The sequence below is a fragment of the Nicotiana tomentosiformis genome, chromosome 8, assembly GCF_000390325.3.
Source record: "Nicotiana tomentosiformis chromosome 8, ASM39032v3, whole genome shotgun sequence".
NCBI lineage: Eukaryota > Viridiplantae > Streptophyta > Magnoliopsida > Solanales > Solanaceae > Nicotiana > Nicotiana tomentosiformis.
The window spans coordinates 74,810,046-74,829,035 of NC_090819.1; the positions used below are offsets into that span (position 1 = coordinate 74,810,046).

The following is an 18,990-nucleotide window of genomic DNA, read 5'->3' on the forward strand; positions in this document are numbered from 1 at the left end:
GATCAAAGGACTGCCATGGTCCATGAAAAAGGGGATGAAATTATCATTCTTCAATTGATCCATCATATTAGATAATAGCTCAGCTCCAATAATAAATAGTGAGGGAGATAGTGAGTCACCTTGTTTGAGATCTCTTGAGGATTTGAAAAATCCATGCCTAACTCCATTGATATTAAATGAATACCAGCTGTTAGAGACCAACCTGGCAACCATGTCAATCCAAAATTCAGAGAATCCCAATTGTCTTAAAGTCTGGCAAAGGTAGTCCCAAGCAACCCTATCAAAAGCTTTGGCCATGTCCAGTTTGAACAGTACATTCCCATTGATATTTGGCCTTTTTAAATTGTGAACCAATTCCTGTGTGAGCATTGCATTGTCAGAGATCAATCTCCCTTTTATGAAGCCCGTTTGGTTAGGGGAGATGATCTTATTCATCAAAGGGGATAGTCTAGTGCTCAGCAACTTGGATATTATTTTGGAAGTGAAATTGCTTAAGCTAATGGGCCTAAAATCAGTGTATTGTTGGGGGTTGTCAATTTTAGGGATAAGGACTAGGCATGTTTGAGTGAAAGATCTTGGGAGTTCACTACCAGAAAAGAAATCCAACATAACATCATAAAGATCCTCAACAATAATATCCCAGCAGTGATGAAAACATTTCCTAGATAAGCCATCCGGACCAGGTGAGCTACTACTACTCATAGAGAATACCACTTGTTTTACTTCATTTATAGTTGGAATGGCCTCCAATGCCAGGTTGTCATCTTCACCTATCACTCTGGGAAGCCTCCTGAGCATAGAAAAATCTCTACATATAGTCTCTTGTGCAAATTGTTGTTCAAAAAAGGCAACAGCTTCAGTAACTATGTCATCCTTATTTTCAATCCATGTGCCATCCTGTTTTTTAATTCTTGTTAACTGTAGCTTTTTCCTTCTGGAGTTGATAACATAATGAAAGAACCTTGTGTTATTATCCCCCTCTGAATACCACTTCAATCCAGCTTTTTTCCTCCAAAAGGATTCTTCTTTTTTAAAGTGCCTAATAAGCTGAGCATTTACATTGTTGTACTCCATCCTATTACACTCTGAGTTATCATTCAAACATCTATCCTCAAGCTCTGCAAGTCTATTTTGTATTTCCTTGGTTTTGTCAAAAATATTCACAATAGTATTTCTAGACCAGGAGGAGAGACACTTACAAACATTCATAAGCTTGAGATGAAATTTTCACATAGGACCTCCTTCGACCTGTATCTGCCAAGCTTGTTCAACGACTTTTAAGAAGTCCTCTTGTTCAGTCCAAAAATCTAAGAATCTGAAATATTTCTTAGGCTCCTATTGAGTGTTGGCCGTAGAAATAAGCAGTGGGGCACGATCAGAGCCAGTTCTGACCAAAAGAACAACTGAAGTATCATAAAATTTTTGCAACCATTTAGAGTTTACTAATGCCCTATCCAATCTTGCCCATATCCTCTTACTAGGTGCCCACCCATTACACCAGGTGAAGGGGTTACCATAGTAGCCAAGGTCCATCAAACCACTGCCTACTATACAATTAATGAAAGGAAGGCTTTTACACATACTATAAATTCTACTCCCCTTCTTCTCCTCAGGCTCCACGATAGAATTAAAGTCGCCAGCGACCATCCACGGTGAAGTCATATCATCAGAAAAAGATAGGATATCATCCCACAGTGATTCCCTGATATGAGCCTTATAGTTGACATATACCAAAGTGATGAATAATGTTACCCCATTGCTGTTGATTGAACAATCAATATATTGAGGCATGTCATCAATAACTGTACAATTAACAATATTATCACCAAAAACCCAAATTTTATTACTACAGTTAGCAAATGCAAAGTCAAATCCCAGTCCTCTCCTAAACTTCTCCAGTTTGGAACTGTTGCAGAAAGGTTCCATGATGGCGATAAACAATAGATTGTGTGATCTTTTGAGTTGCTTGAGTCCGTCTAAGGCGCCTTGTGACGTGATGCCCCTAATATTCCAAATAAGAGACTTAATCATTAAAATGATAATGATTGATCATCTTTGTTCTGTGAGTATCTCACAACAGGAATACCTTTGCCTCTCTTGTTTCCTCTATCGCCCCTATATGATAAACCACCCCTTTTTGATTCAAAACCTCTAGGCGAGAGATGGTGCTTATCAGATATTTCCCCAAATGCTTGAGCAATTTCATCTGATAGAGGTAGTTGAGTAGAGAAATCTTCAATCAATACATCATCCACATCATCATTGTTGGTGGATTTTGCATCCGTATTTTCATCACTGGACTCCGATTGATCTACAACACTTTCATAGTCATCTTCAGTGTCATTTATGATTGGATTATTTTCAGTTGTTTCTGATTCTTCCCCATCGGCTTCAAAATATGAATCTACATCATATTTATTTTCGAGCTCTACATCATTATTGCCTTCAGTATAAGCAATATCTATTGGTAGGGGATCATCCGGTGGAGGGTCATGTGGTACATAAAGGGTATGATGAGATTGTGATTTTACTGATTGCACTGAAGTAAGGTTTATTTGCTGGGTTGGACTATTTTGGATTGGTCTTGGGATGGTCTCGATTAGGGATGTTGGAGTTTGTTGCTTAGAAAGGGTGGAAATGGATATAGTAGGAGGGGTTTGGTGAGTTTCTGCTGAATAGCTAGGCTTGGGTGTAGTAGGTTGTTATTGGGAGCTTGTGGTTGGAAGAGTGTTTTGTTTTAAGCTTGGAACGGGTTGGTTAGTTGTGTTGATTTGTGACAATGATTGCTTGGAGGTTTGAGGAAGATAGGTTGTATGGTTACTCGGTTGTGCTTGCCAATGAACTCTTTTCTTTGATCTATTATGCTGCTTTGGTACTTGTTGGTTTTGTAAAATATAGTCAGAATGTTTTGCTTTATTCATCACCTATTTCTGAGTGTTCCCCTGATCCCTTAACTTGTTGGATTGGATGCTCTTCCTTCTGCAATTGCAAGTTGTGCTCTGTGAAGTTGCCTTCACATTGAGTTTGTTGCGATGATCCACTAACAATATTCTTCCCCTTTGATTGTTTATTCTTCTTCTTATTGTTTCTCTGTACTGTCCATTTATTATTGCTTACTTCTATAGTGGATGTACCCAAGACCCGAACCTCCTCATCTCTTTTCATAACTTGATCCTGAGCATCTTCATCCCTTTTCTTATTTCTGCAGGAAGATATATCATGACCTTGCATAGAAAAATATTGGTAGTATGAAGGATCACCTTCATATTCTATGTCTAACCAATATCCATCCTCCTCGTTAGTGCCTAATCTCTTGAACCCATCCAAATTTGATCTTGTTTGGGTTTTAAGAGATCAATTTCAACTTTAAGCTTGGCCATATTTCCTCTAGACTTAGAATAAGTGGCCATGTCTGGTGCCATAGCAGTGCCAACATAACTAACCATTCTTAAAAGAATATCCCATCTTAAAAGATGCCATGAAAGTTGATGAATTAGGATCCAGACCGGAGCAATTGAGGTTTTACATTCAGGGACAAAGTCAGGAGTCCATTTAATAATTTTCATAATATATGGACCGAGGGTAATGAAGGGTTTAAAGTAGACATGGTAGAAATCAGATTCATTGGTAAAGTCAATGTATACATGGCTAGGATCATAATAGGCTATTTTGACAGCACCTTTAAGGTGAATATGATTGATAAATAATTTTCTAACTTCTTCCGTGCTGGGTTTTCCTCTGATAAACTTTCCTACTATTGTGAACTTGCAATCCTCAGCTAGATTAGTAAAATAATCTTCAACAGAGAAGTAAACAGCAGGCTTACCCATATGAGTGCCATGATTAATTTCAACTAGTTGTTTACCGTTCGAATTATTGGAGAGGGAAGTTGAGACAGAGGCTGCGAAGGATGGTTTTCAGACTACATTAGGAGGCCTGACCTGAAACAGCAGGCTTTAGATTGTTGATTGTGCTGGATAATGGATTATTGATTCCCATGTTTTGTTCTGCATTTGGTTGGGCATTAGATTGAAGGTTTTGCAAGCCATTGGAGGCTCTATAGTGGCGAGAAGAGGGGGGGGAGGGGGGTCAAAATTCGAAGACACTTTCAGTGGTGGTGGTACAACCAAATTCTTTTGAACCTTGGGTGCTTCTTGCTCGTACTGTGAATTGTTGGCTAAATTTTGCGAATTTTGAATTGAGCTTTCAAGATGAAGCACATCTTGGGGTTGGAGAGTAGGGACCGTATTTTTGCTAGGATAAGAGGGGGATGATTGATATGTGGGGTTTGTTTGGATTGCAATCGGAAGGGTTGCAGTTTGGGGATTGAAAGTCGTTGGTGATGGAGCTATTGTGATTGAAGGGTTCAGAGGGTTAGATGTTGAATTTTGATTGGCTATTTGGGGCGGCGGGTCAGGTGGGGCTGGCAGTGGAACTGGCTTAGGAAGATCTGTTGATTGCATAGACAGGTTCTGTTTCAAGCTCTGATGTTGGGGCGGCATATAATTGGGGTTACAATTAAATTTGTAAATATTAATGAGTTTTTTATTACATACAGTGTTTTAATTTTAAAAAACATTATTAGGTTCCCATGAATCCTTAGGTTACACTTAAAATCCACCACTGCTAATATAGGCTTGTACTTTCAGATTTATTCAATGCCAGACTGATGCAAACTTGCAAAGTTGTAGTAGTAAAAAGATTCTTATTTGGACGACATAATTTTTCTTTTTGCCTTCGCCCTTCAGTAAATTACAGGAGACGAAAGGGTCGCAATATCTTTTACCTACTATCTTTTGAAAAATGACCTTTCAAATTAACCAAAAAAATAAAACAACAAGAACGTCCAATACTCGATTAGAGCAAGTTTTTGAAAGAACATTCTAGAACAGAATAAAACTATTTATAAATGATTATCATCCTAATAATATGTTTATCTTTTAAATACCTTCTCAAAAATTTAATTTCAGAAAATTTCACAAAATAAACTGTAAACGCCAAAATGAATCCAGAAAAAAGATAGAATTGGACATTACATGCTTTATTTATTTGAAGAATTAACCCAAATAGCCGTCCACTTAACTGCTTAAACTAAAAATAGCTGGTATTAAATGTGTATAATTATGTATAATAAATGTATATGACTAAAAAAAATAAACAATGAATATGACCGGTTATTTGTGTAAAGATATCTATTTATTTCATGTAAAAACTTAGTTGGAGTTGTGTCTTCTAATTAGTTGGAGCTGTGTCGTCTAAATTAGTTCCCATTTGTAATATTACTACTTAAACTCCCTTTCCTGCCTTCAATAAAAATCTACATCTTTATTCAGTCCAAAAAAAAAAAAAAATAGAATTGGCCTTTAGACATATTTTTGGCAATTAGGCTATCCTTTGTTGAATGTTTGATTTCCCTATTACTAATTTCCCAAAAGGTGGGGAAATGTGACTTGTCGTTTATTTTGCTTATAAATATTGACGATTAGAAAAATATTAATAGTACAGTCACACCACTCTATAACAACATTCCTATATAACAGTCATTCACTATAAAAACATAATTTTTCTCAGAACCGATTTTTTATGTTATAATTTACCTCTCTATAACAGCTTTCTGCCTATAACAGCAACAACCATCTTTATGATAGTACGCTCTTTGTAAAATTACCCCTCTATACAACCATGTAGATTTTTTAAGATTATTATTAATAATAATTTTAAATATTTTAATCAAATATTTTATAACTTTAATATAAAACTTATAATAGAAATATATATCTTGAAAATAATAGTACGTTCCATGAAAATATGCACACTATTATTATTATTATATTTTTTTGAAGATCTTCAAGTGATATTTTTCATTAGAAAAATGCCAAAAGATACTTAGAGTTTAAATGTTTGTACGTTTAGTTATGAATTTTTTAAATAATGTATTAGATTTCTTTAGCATTTAATTAGTGAAATATTCATATATTTTGAGATTTTGAATTTAAATATTTTTTTACCTTTATATGTAATATTAAAAAAGAAAGAAAAAATTTAATTTTCTGATATTTTTTGTCTATAACAGTCAAAATATATTCAAACACCAAAGAGTGTTATATGTGTATAACATTCATTTATGGAACAAACAGACAAGTTTGAATGTATAACATCTTCACCTCAATTTTGAAGTATTGACGTGGTCTGGTCGTACCATGGAGCGGTAGGTGGCGTTTATTTGAAAAACAAAACATGCAAGAAAATTTTCAAAGAAACGTCAAATATTTTCGATGTTTACGAAAAAGTTAGAAAAAGCCAGTGGTGTTTGATTGATCTAAGGACCATTTGCCCATAGATTTTTCTTTACAAATTTATTAAAAAATATATATCTGTCCATGAAAATTTATAAGTTTTTAGAGATTTTTGAAAAATAAGTTTTTCAATTCAAAGTTTTTTGAATTTTTTTTCACTCATAAAATTGCAATATTTTGTTAAGTGAAATGCATGTCCAAAAATATATAACTCGAGATCTAAAATGAATTTGAACATTTAGAAATATTATAATTCTTGAAATCTTGTTTCCAACGGTTTACTATTATTTAATGTTTTCTCTAAAAAGTTTTATAGTAGTAGTATTTTATCTAAGCGCAATAGCAGGGTGAAGTGCATTAGTATAAGAACAGCGCAACAGACTCCAAGAAAGCATATTAAATCATAGATACGAAAGATTTCCTACAAATAGGTTGGCTTCAACAACTCATAACGGACGACTTGCCAACCCTACAAAAGGGCTGGCTTAACCACTTTTAAGCCCGCTCTTTAAAATATATTCATAATTTACATTGTATTTAATGATTAGCCAATTTATCACATTTCAGGACTAAGTATCCCGAATTTAAAAATCGGGACTTAGTGGCCTGAATTTTGAGGTGCTAATTTAAAATTCAGGACTAAGCGTCATGAATTTAAGAGCCGCTAATTTAAAATTCAGAACATAAGATTCAAACTTTTAGATATAATTTTTGAACTTTAGGGCACGATATCCTGAAACAGCCTCTCTGCCTTTTTAAACGCAGGGGTAAGGTCTGCATACACTCTACCCTCCCCAGACCCCACTTGTGAGACTACACTGGGTATGTTGTTATTGTAGGACACGATGTCCTGAAATTTGAACTTTGAGGTTTAAACTTCAGAATATCGTGTCCTAAAATTTGAACGAATTGGCTAATCTTTAAATACATCATAAATTATGGATATATTTTAAACATCGGGCTTAAAAGTAATTACTTAGTGTCATTTCCACGCGATAGCACGGTAAAAGCTCCACTGCACGGCCACCGCGCCCTTGGTCCATTAGTTACTTGATTGCTCTCTTGATAGATGAACTGTGAGTTTAAGCAATTGCACACATATTGTGAAATGGAATTCAAGATTATGGATTATAGCAATGAGGACACTACCGGAGGCAACTGTAGATCAAGAACAAGGAGAAAAATATATACCAATTCAACTACCAAATCAAAATCGTGAAAATAGTACGGGCTAGTCAGTTTTCGGACTGCTAATTGAAAAATAGTCAGCGTTTGCAAAGTCATTGAAAAATAACTACTATTTTGATACAACGCAGGAAGTTCCAGCATAATATACTGGAGATTGGTGCACTTGTGTATGAACTTCCAGTATATTACGCTGGAACTCCAACATACGGAAAGTTGCAGCATAATATATTATTGATTGGAACACTTGTATATGAACTTCCAGCATATTATGCTGGAACTCCAATATATTATGTTGGAATATTTTTCGGATTTTGAGCAGTGTTTTCGTTCAGATTTATCTTTACATGAAAAATGGCTAAATTTCGATTCCTTTAGAAACTGTGGCTATTTTTCAATTAACACTTATAAATCTGACTATTTTTGAATTTCATCCCAAAAAGACCCAAAGAAGTGCAACAAGAATTACAAACATGAGTCTTGGCCCTTTTCTTTTTGGTTTCTTCCACTTTATTTTCCGGTGTTTCAGTTCTTAAAAAGTAAAGGCCCTAACCACTTAATTAGAAATAAGGAAAGAAATGCTTAATTAACTAATTTCTCGCACATGTATAAATATCAGAGCAGAGAACTCATCTCTAGAAAATAATTGGGTTTAATTGGGGTCTTTTCCTTCCTACGTGGATTAGAAGTGAGAAAATAATGCAAACAACCTATGCAGCCAAAACTTATTATCTGTTTTTACCCATCTTAAATGTTTGTTTCAATATATACCTATTTTTCCCAAATTAATTATCCGACTACCCATTACAACCACTACTATTACTAAATCCAGCACTCTAAGGAGAAGACTAATACTTGCTTCAGATTTCATTGTAAACTTTTTCGTTGTATTCTCAAGTGTAATAAACCTTTGTCATCTAACTTTCTCACTTCATAATAGGATTTATGTGTCCATTGAATAATTTTCTTCGATTTATTTTTCATTTTTGAATAGGAATAAGATCGAAATCATTACAAATCGAGGTCGAAACTCTTGATCTCAAGAAAAACAAAAGTTAAAACTCCACGTATATATGTTCAAAATTCCAAATCTGAATTTTTGTATGTGTTTGAATTTTTTGCTTTTGGAATTTGTTAAATCTTGTTCTTTGATGCGTAAATTGTGTTGTTAACACAAATTTTCAAAGATTCGTTGTAAGAAAAGTCCACCATTGAAGGACCTTAAAGCTTGAAACTCATAGATTGAGATTATTGAGATTGTAGTTATTTCAATTTGGTCCTGACAAGAATGAGTTTGAAATGTTATGTAACCGCCCCATCGGTCGTTTTGCTTTCTAGATTCTCGTTACCCTATTTAAGATTTTTCGCATGTGATTTTACTATTTTACGGCTTGCGAGGATCGTTGGTTTGATTTTGGTAGGGTTCAGGCTGAATTCGGAACACTAAGGTGACCAAGTTTGACTTGAGTCAACACTTTGAGTGAACGACATCAGAATCGAAATTTGAAGGTTTCAATAGGTTAGTATGATGATTTTGGACTTGAGCATATGTATGGATTGAGTTTCGGATGAACCGGGAGCGCTTCAGTGCTTATTGTTGAAAGTTGGCACCTTGAAGGTTTGAGAGTTTCTGAAATTTGGTTTGAAGTGGACTTTTATGTTATCGATGTCCGTTTGGGATTCCGAGCCTCGGAATAGGTTTGTATTATGAATTGTGACTTGTGCGTAAAATTTAGCGTCATTTCGAGATGCCTAAGTATGGTTCGTCGCGTTCGGAGCTAGTTGAAAGAGTTTGAAGTTCAAAGGTTGGTTAATTGATTTTGAGATGCGATTCTTAGTTTCGACGTTGTTTTATGTGTTCCGAAATTTCGAGGAGGTCCGAATTAGGGGTCCGAATTATGTTTATGAACTTGTTGATATATTTGGACGGGGTCCCAGGTGGCACGGGTATGTTTCGGACCACCCGGAGTTAAGTCCAAAATGACTGCTTTTCTGCTACTGGTTTCCTTCTTCGCGAACGTGGAGGGAGTCTCGCGTTTGCGATGAAGGATTTGGGCTGGAGGCATTTTGTGTTACGCGTTCGTGATAGTAGGATCGCGATCACAGATCTTAGGGGTCAGTGGTCTATGCATTCGTGACAGCATGCTCGCATTCGAGTAGAAGGGGCTAGGCCTGGGGGAGAGGGAGTCCAAGGCCGTTCGTCTTCGCGTTCACAAAGGGCTGACCATGTTCGCAAAGTGTTGGTTAGGTTAACCTTTGCGATCGCGCCTTTGCGATCGCGAAGGCCTGGTCGCATTCGCTAAAAAGCTTTGCTGTGCGTTGACATCTTTTGCCTTCGCGATCGCGAAGAAGGGGTCACTGGGCAGAAACTTTTTAAAAGTCAGGATTAAGCTTATTTTCTTAGGAGAGGGATGTTTTGTCTAGCATTTTAAAGTAAGTGATTTCAACCTAATATGAGTTTAATACATAGTTTATGGGTAGATTTTAACATAGAAATTGTGAAAATTATAGGATTATATTAAAAAATCTAGGGTTTGGTGAGAATGTGATTAGACCACGAAATTGATTATGGAATTGAGTATAAATTATATATTTTAGTTCGTAAGGTCATGGGTAACATTTATCTACGAAAAATTCTGGAATCCGGGCACATGGGCTCAGGGGTGACTTTTATGAACTTTCCAAATTGGGTTGGAAAATTACTCTAATAGATAAATTATGAACTTTTGAGTATATATTGATTAGTTTGTATGACTTTTGACTAGTTTCAGGTTGCTTGTCGTTATTTCGAGGCTACTAGTGTGGTTTGAGGGTCGAATAGAGGACTTAGGAGCAAAGGTAAGTCTCTTGCCTAATCTTGTAAGAGGAAATTAGCCCCCTAGGTTCTTTCGTTGCTATTTTCTACTTATTGTGGGTGCTATGTAAGCATGAGGTGACGAGAATCCATAAGTAACTAAAATCATGTTTATGCCCGGGTAGACTTAGAACTATTCCATGCAATATTTATACTATATGAACTCAACTTGTTAGTTTAATTACTTAACTTTATAATTGACATTTGACTAGAGATTATATTGGGCCGATGTTCATTACCTTGAGTTTTGGTGGAATACTTAATTGTTAGTAAAAACCATATTTCCTTTATGTGCCCATCCTTGTGTTGTAATTGTTTGACCCGCAGGAGTCCGAAAATACATGAGATTTCTCTTTTGATTCTAGACTTGGTGTTTACTTGATATTTCTTATCTGTTTGAGATAGCATATGATATTTGAGGATTTCAAACTTTCATTATGTTGAAGGATCATGTTATTTACTGTTTCTTTCCATTATTACTATTGTATTTCATGCCTACCTATAATATATGTACTTTATTTATTGGACCACTAGTAAGTGTCGATGTCGACCTCTCTTCACTACTTCTTCGAGGTTAGACTAGATACTTACTAGGTACGTGTTGATTTATGTACTCATACTACACTTCTATACTAATTGTGCATGTACTGGAGCAGGTACATCTAGTGGCTACTCGGGCGCGTATCCCCATTATTTAGAGAGTTAGTGGTGACCTGTTCTCCATGCTCCGATCTGCAACACCCGGAGTCTCCTTCCTGTTGTATTTATATTTTTGTTTATTTCATTTAAAACAATAGCTATAACGGTTTGTATATTTTACTACATTGCTCGTGCACTTGCGACAACAGATTTTGGGTAGTTCTCGTAGATGATTATGGTTGTATCTGATATTATCATCATTTTGTTTCATATTTAATTAATACTTTATACCTTTATGGTCTTCTGGGCTTAATTTCATTGTTTATTAAATCCATTATTTCAAAAGTAACAACAAGAATAATTAAGTTGGTAGTTCACCGTTTGCTTGTCTAACAATAATTTTTGGCGTCATCACGACCTATAGTGGAAATTGAGTCGTGACATATTGATTAGAGGTTGTGGCTAAAATTTAAGTCAATTTGGTGGAGATTTTGAAGTATAGTTTTAAATTTTGGGTTGTAATTGAGTTGCACTAGCAAAGAAGATGATTTTGTACTATATACCAAAATGATATACTGTATACAATTTTAATAAATAATAATTAATTCAATAGCATACAATCAATTGCAACAGTATACTATTACAATATACAATATAATGTAAGAGTATACTGTTGAACGAAGGATACAAGATATCATTTAAAACATTCTATTCTATTTTGGTATAAAATATATAATTCAATAATATACAGTTTATTACAACAACATACCATTATAATATACAATATAATGTAACAATATACTGTTATAATTGGATCCTTTTCAGTTTTTGAAATTTTTAGCTCCTTGTTAAATTTAGACGAAATTCTCACACTTTTGTCAAATGTTTTATTAAATTAGGTGTTTGATGTAGTTCAATGGAGATATTATTCAATACGTAAGAATTAGTTGTAGAAATAAATATATAATTGTAATGACCCGACTTGTCATTCTGATAATTTATGTCCCGTTCAACGACTTAAGGTCTCGAGCAGTTTTGTAATATGTGCTATGACTTGCGTACAAGGACGAGTTTGGTTTTCGGAAGGTTCGGAATTAAATCGAAAGAACAATTCTTATTTTTTGAGGCTTAAATGAAAATAGCTGACCAAAGTTTGACTTTTGAGCAAACGACTTCGGGGTGGAATTGTGGTTCCGAAAATTGGATTAGTCATGTGGTGTCATTTATGACTTTTGTGCAAAATTTAAAGTCAATCGGAGTCGATTTGGTATGAATCGGTATTAGTTTTGGATTTCAGAAGTTCATAAGTTTCTTAGACTTGAATCGATGCGCGATTCGTGATTCTAGTGTTGTTGGAGGATGTGAGGCCCCTCGAATGTCCTATTAGTCTGAGGCCATAAGCACGCTCATAAGTCGCTTAAGTTTCGTCTTGCCTTTCCACGAGAGGTTAAGGACTGGAACAACTTAGATGATCATGATATAAAGTGTAGGAGTTGTATTGGATGTTGTTAGGTTCTAAGGAGATCCCTAGAACAAAGACAAGTTGAAAGCTATGCAATGGGCTAAAGTTTCAAATATATTTGCATAAGATACTACTTCAAACACATGCAATTACCAAAATATAAAGACTTAGGTGGTGATCTACCTATCAAATTAAAGCCATTCGCGTCTAGTTTCCAATGCATAAAACCGTTTGTCATTTGAATATGCATACAGAATGTTATGGCCATTTTACCAGACCTCTGTAATATGCGTGGCCAGATGCGCAGCCGCGCATATAAGGGGGTATTCTGCCTCGTGTGCGCGGCCAGATGCACGGTCACTTGACCAGGTGCGCGACCGCGCATGTAGGAGCCCTATAAATACCCCCAAGGCTGGGGGGAGAGAGGGTCTAAGTCATTTCTTCAAGATTAGGGCATTCTCTCCATCACCCATCCGGACAAGGCTTCCAATACACAACTAAGGTGTGTTTTTATGATGATTTCACTTCTCAATCACTAGTTACAACAAGGTTTTGATTGGTTTCCATAGTAGTTTTTCACGACCCCAAAACCAACCGTCGTGATTGCGCCTATCATGGAACTAGGCAAGCCAACTACTCAACCAGATTACCAAGTAAAAACTTTGAAAAAATAAAACGGAAGTCGTTAATATATAATAAACCTTTTAAAAACCGAAATAAACCACATCGCAATACAAATCTCTCCTAAAACTTGGGGTGTCACCAAGTACATGAGCATCTATACAAGGATACCGTCTACTACAATGTCTGAGGAATAAGAACTGTAAACAGATAAGGAAAATGAAGGAGAGTCAAGGCTTGTGAACTCCATGCGGCTACCTCGATAATCTTCGAGATCTCGACTCCTCACTCAACAACTGCATAACCAGAAGTGCCTGGATCTGCACACGAGGTACAGGGGGTAGCGTGTGTACAATCAACTCAGTAAGTAACAAGCCCAAACCGTGGCCTGAAAGTAGTGACGAACCTAACCTGCACAGTTCAATACAGAAAATGACAGTGCAGAAATGTAGACATACTTTCAAGTTCGATAGATACCTTAAAGACAACAAAATGGATCAAATATGAATGATATGAAAAATATAACTCATCTACTTCTACCATGCCAATGCACATGCTGTATGTGATGCACCATGATAACAACCTCATGTGCTCACACTCTCAATGTTCAATCACTCGGTACTGTATATGGCCCAAACGGCCCAGGGAAGATCCATTCCGAAATATATACATCACTGACCATCAATCACCCAGTACCGAGTAGGGCAAATCCAGCCCGTGGAGAAGATCTATCTCGAGGTATAAAATGCTTCGGATAAGATTTATGTCCAGGGAAGATCCATCCCTCAATAATGTCAACCGCGCTCACTAGGGGTGTGTGCAGACTCCGTAGGGGCTCCTTCAGCCCAAACGCTATCATAAATCAGTATAACCGCTGCGGCGTGCAACCCGATCCAATAACTATCACTCATAATTAGGCTCTCTGCCTCACTCAGTCATCAACCTCTCCAGTCTCACTCACGGGCTCACAATGTCATGAAAACTAGCCCGAAATAATGATATGATGTATCAATAAATAACAACTGAGACTGGGATATGATATGAAATGAATGAATATGACTGAGTACGTAATATCAATGAAATCAGTAAGGTGACAGCAAGAAACGACCATTATGGGTCCCAACAGTACCGACACACAGCCTAAACATGATATCAAGCATGGTTGACAACTCAATTACTTTATCACATGATGAAAACATGTATAGCATCAATATATAATCGCTATACGGTGCCATGTAATCATCCAGGTCACAATTCTCACGGTGCACGCTCGCATGCCCGTCACTAGGCATGTGCGTCACCTCCATAAGAATCATATAAGACATAATTCAGGGTTTCAAACCCTTAGAACCAAGTTTGAAAGTGTTACTTACCTCAATGCGGACTAAACTCTACTCTAAAATTCCCTTGCCCCTCAAATCGGTCTCCAAATATCCCGAATCTAGCCACAAGTAGTATAATACAATCAATATATGCTAAATGAATCAATTCCAAAAGACAAATACGAAATTATAGCCAAAATCTGACAAAATTCATAAAATCCAAAAGCCCATTCACTCACGAGTCTAACCATATCAAATTTACCAAAATCTGACACCAAATGGTCATTCAAATCCCCAAAGTTCATTCTCTTACTCCCTAGCCTCAAACCCCCAAATTACACCTCAAAAACACACCATCTAGGTGGAAAATCAGTAGGAAAATATAATGATTGAACAAAAATGGACACAAGGATCTTACTTCAAGAATTCCACTTGAAACTCCCTCTCAAATCTCCAAAATCCGAGCTCCAAATGATGAAATGAAACCAAAATCACGAAGTCTCGCATTTATAGACTCTGCCCAGGTCTTCCGCACCTGCGACAACTTGGCCGCTTCTGCGGTCTCGTAGGTGCACCCCGATAGACTGCTTCTGCATTAAACTCCTCACTTGCGCCCCATTTTTCTGCACCCGCGCACTCGGTTCTGCGAGACAAATCTCCCTTTCTGCGGAGTCAAGCCTCATGGCCAAATCCGCTTCTGCGACCCTTCTGCCGCATCTGCGGTCGCGTAGGTGCGAGAACACCATCGCACCTACGAACTTCTGTTGCTTCACCCCTTTGGCCACTTCTGCGGATTACCTCCCGCTTCTGCGGGCATGCACCTGCGGTTCCCACTCCGCAGGTGCGATTACACCAGCAGTGGGAAACCTTCAGCAAGCCTACAACTTCAAAACTTGATCTGTTAGCCACCCGAAATCAACCCGAGCCCCCCCGGGACCTCAACCAAACATACCAATAAGTCTTATATCCCAATACAAACTTAGTCGAATTCTCAAACCACCTCAAACAACATCAAAAATATGAATTACACACGGATTCAAGCCTAATGAACTTCGCAATTTCCAAATTCTACAAACGATGCCGAAACCTATCAAATCACGTCCGATTGGCCTCAAATTTTGCACACAAGACAAAAATGACACCACGAACCGACTACAACTTCCGAAATCTGAATCCAGCCCCGATATCAAAAAGTCCACTACCGGTCAAACTTTCCAAAATTCCAACTTTCGCCATTTCAAGCCTTATTCTACTCCCGACCTCCAAATCACAATCCGGACATGCTCCTAAGTTCAAAATTACCCAACGGAGTTAACGGACCAATCCGAGATCATTTACACATAAGTCGACATCCGGTCGATTTTTCCAACTTAAGCTTTCAATTAAGAGACTAGGTGTTTCAATTCACTCTGAATTCTCTCCGAACCTGAACCAACTAACCCAACAAGTCGTAAAGAAATAGTGAAGTACAAAAATGAACAAAAAAGGGGGAACAGGGCTACAATACTCAAAACGACCAACCGGGTCATTACAGATATCTTCAAAAATCTCAATAACACCCCAAAAGTTGTCTTTCAAGATTTGGTCTACAAGAGGTATTTCTACCATTTCTAACTAATTCATGGTGATTATTTATGTACGAAATATGTGTTAGGACTTATGGGATGGTTATTTGAATTAATGAGTGCCCAACCTAGGTGTGTTGGTATTGTAGAGATTGTAAAATAAATTAATTGATAAGATTTGTGGGTTGGGAGTGACCTAGAGATGATTGCGAGGTCAATCATTTGTGTGGAAGGTTATTGTTAGGTGAAGAAATTCCATTGAAGGAGGTTGTAGAAAAATATGCAAATTAGATATTTGATAAAATGTCTAAATGACTTAAAGTATTGAAATCTTGCTAATATTGGTGCAATTGTGTTGCATTATTGTAGATTGAAATTTGTTTAGTGTGGTGGACCATCTTAGTTTTATTATGTTGTGAATTTCATATTTGAGCCGTCCGGAGGTGGTTTCACTCGCGAAGATCATTTGAAGTATCGATTTAGTTTCGTCGAGGTAAGTATCTTGCCTAACCTTGAGTCGGGGAACTACCCCTTAGGCATTGAGTCTTATGTGAAAATTGTGTAATTGAAAATCACGTACGCGAGGTGACGAGTACGTACTTAGTTTATATGTGCAAATTATATCGATTGAAATTCGTAGACGCCTTTATGTATTAAATTGGAAAATTGTTGGAACTTAGTAAATCCTTGATTTGTCATGCCTCATTCCTTGTTTGTCGAGTTTGTATTTTATATGATAATTTGGTGTGATTGCCACTTAGATTTTTATGTGAATTCCGTGTGTTTGTTGATTTGATATTTCTTGAAAATAATCACATTATGGATTTTTCATCTGCAAATAATTAATTAAATATGTTTGAATTGAGGCATTTATATATTTATGTAAAATTTGGATTAATTTTCCCATCCTTGGGGTTATTTTTGAGATTTTATATACATTTTGTTAAGCCGTGGACTATCTGTTGTGAAATTAATTGACTTTGTTGTACCTTTTGAATGGTTGTGGCCTACAGGAAATTTCCAAATACAAGTTGATGATGCTGTGCTGTTGTGATAATATTCTGTGTGAATTGTTGTGTGATTTGGGTTACTGTTATGCGGCATATAAGTGTGGCATTCCATTATTGATATTATGAGGGTATAAGGGTGGCATTTCACTGTTGTTATATGTGATGGGATATTGTCTGGGCAGAGTGATAAGGGAGGCTATTAAATGGAGCGATAATGGAGGCTATTATAGAACCGATAAGGGTGGCTATAGGAGCGATGCAGGTGGCTATATGAGCGATAAGAGTGTCTATTGATATTGTCAGGGTGGAGGAATACAAGAGGCTATTATAGGAGTTATAAGTGTGGCTATAGGAAAGATAAGGGTGGCTATTCTCAAGGATTATATGTGATGATGTAGGGTTATTGTGTTTGTAATTTTTATGTGATGATGATGGGTTATTGTGTTGGTAAGTTTTATTTGATGATGTGGGGTTATTGCATTGGTAAATTTTATGTGATGTTGTGATTTTTCTTGTGTTTATTTTTATATCTTGTGCAACTTGTGTTGTCGTTTCAGTAAATTTAATAATAGTCTGATTTATGTTGAAATTGTGAGCCTATGGCTAGTGTCGAGCGAATTATGTTATATGGGATCGGGTTGCACGCCGCAATAAGTATGATTAATGTTATATGGGATCGGATTTCATGCCGCAACAGATATGAAATGTGGGAACGAGGTGCTGGGGAAAATATGATGATTTTTATTATTGGCACGTGAGTTGTCCATGCGGTTTTGATAGAAATATGGGCATGAGGTGCCGTGGAAATATGAAAGTGGGCTGAGACCCGTGTTTAATGATTATGAAATCAGGTGTCATAGAGTGACTTTTATATATTCGAAAGATATTTATTTGAAAGAAGTATATTCGAAAGATATTTATTTGAAAGAATTTTATATTCGAAAGATATTTATTTGAAAGAAGTATATTCGGAAGGTATTTATTCGAAAGAATTATATGTGAAATATTTATATATGAAGGACATGATTAATTGGTTGTACTTGTGTTCCTTATTCGTTTGAGCAATAATTATGGTATTCTTGTTGCCTTGCTGTTTCTATCACTGGTTGATTTTTGTTGTTATTACTGCTAGTTATTTTTCAGTACTATTGTATACTGCTATATTGGATATGTTATTTGATCAGTGAGTGTCTTGACTGTACCTCGTCACTACTCCACCAAGGTTAGTCTTGATACTTACTGGGTACTGACTGTGGTGTACTCATACTACACTTCTACACATTTTTGTGCAGAGTCAGTATCAGAGATATCGGACTTAGGCAGAGTTAGTGTGTTGATCGCAAGGATTCAAGGTAGAGCTGCTGGGTCGTCGTAGTTCCTGGGAGTCTTTCCATTTTATTGTACTGTCAAATATTATCCGAACAATATTGTATATTCAATCCTTGAGATCATTTCATGTATTCAAATAGAGTTCGGGACTCAGTATTACCAGTCTTGGGAGGTTGTTTGAATATTTTCGCTGTTAGTTTTGATTATCTATATATAAAAAATAATGGCTTGAATTGTTATTATGACCGGCTTACTTAGTCTTAGAGACTAAGTGCTATCACGATGCCTGTGATGGAATTTTGGGTCGTGACAATAATAGTAATATATCTATGTGATATCTTTATATACCATTCTAGTATACTACTGTGTGAAATATTATACAATAATATTAAACACTAATATGTTACTTTATTATACTGATATGTCATTTTTGTTATATTAATATTCTATTGTGATATACTATATGTCAAAAATATTTGTAGTAATATACTAATTAAAAAAGTGAAAAAATAAAAGAGAAAAGAATAAGAGAAAAAACATATACTGTATAAATTATTTTTTCATAACTAATAAACAAAAAAAAAAACAAAAAAAATAAGGTATACTCTGTCAGTTATATAAAATAAAACGTAAAAGAAGATTTATTATATAAGTTATCTTCTTTATTGTAAAAAGGGAGAAAAATTTAAAAAAAAAAAAAAGAAAGC

General features: G+C 36.1%; 1 protein-coding gene across 1 annotated transcript; it reads right to left on the bottom strand.

Annotated features, from left to right (window-relative positions):
• Positions 1-1,335: 1,335 nt before the first annotated feature.
• LOC104094751 (uncharacterized) lies at positions 1,336-1,926 on the bottom strand. Its single transcript, XM_009600733.1, has one exon. The coding sequence runs from the start codon at positions 1,924-1,926 to the stop codon at positions 1,336-1,338; it is 591 nt and encodes a 196-aa protein (XP_009599028.1).
• Between the last annotated feature and the right edge of the window lie 17,064 nt (positions 1,927-18,990).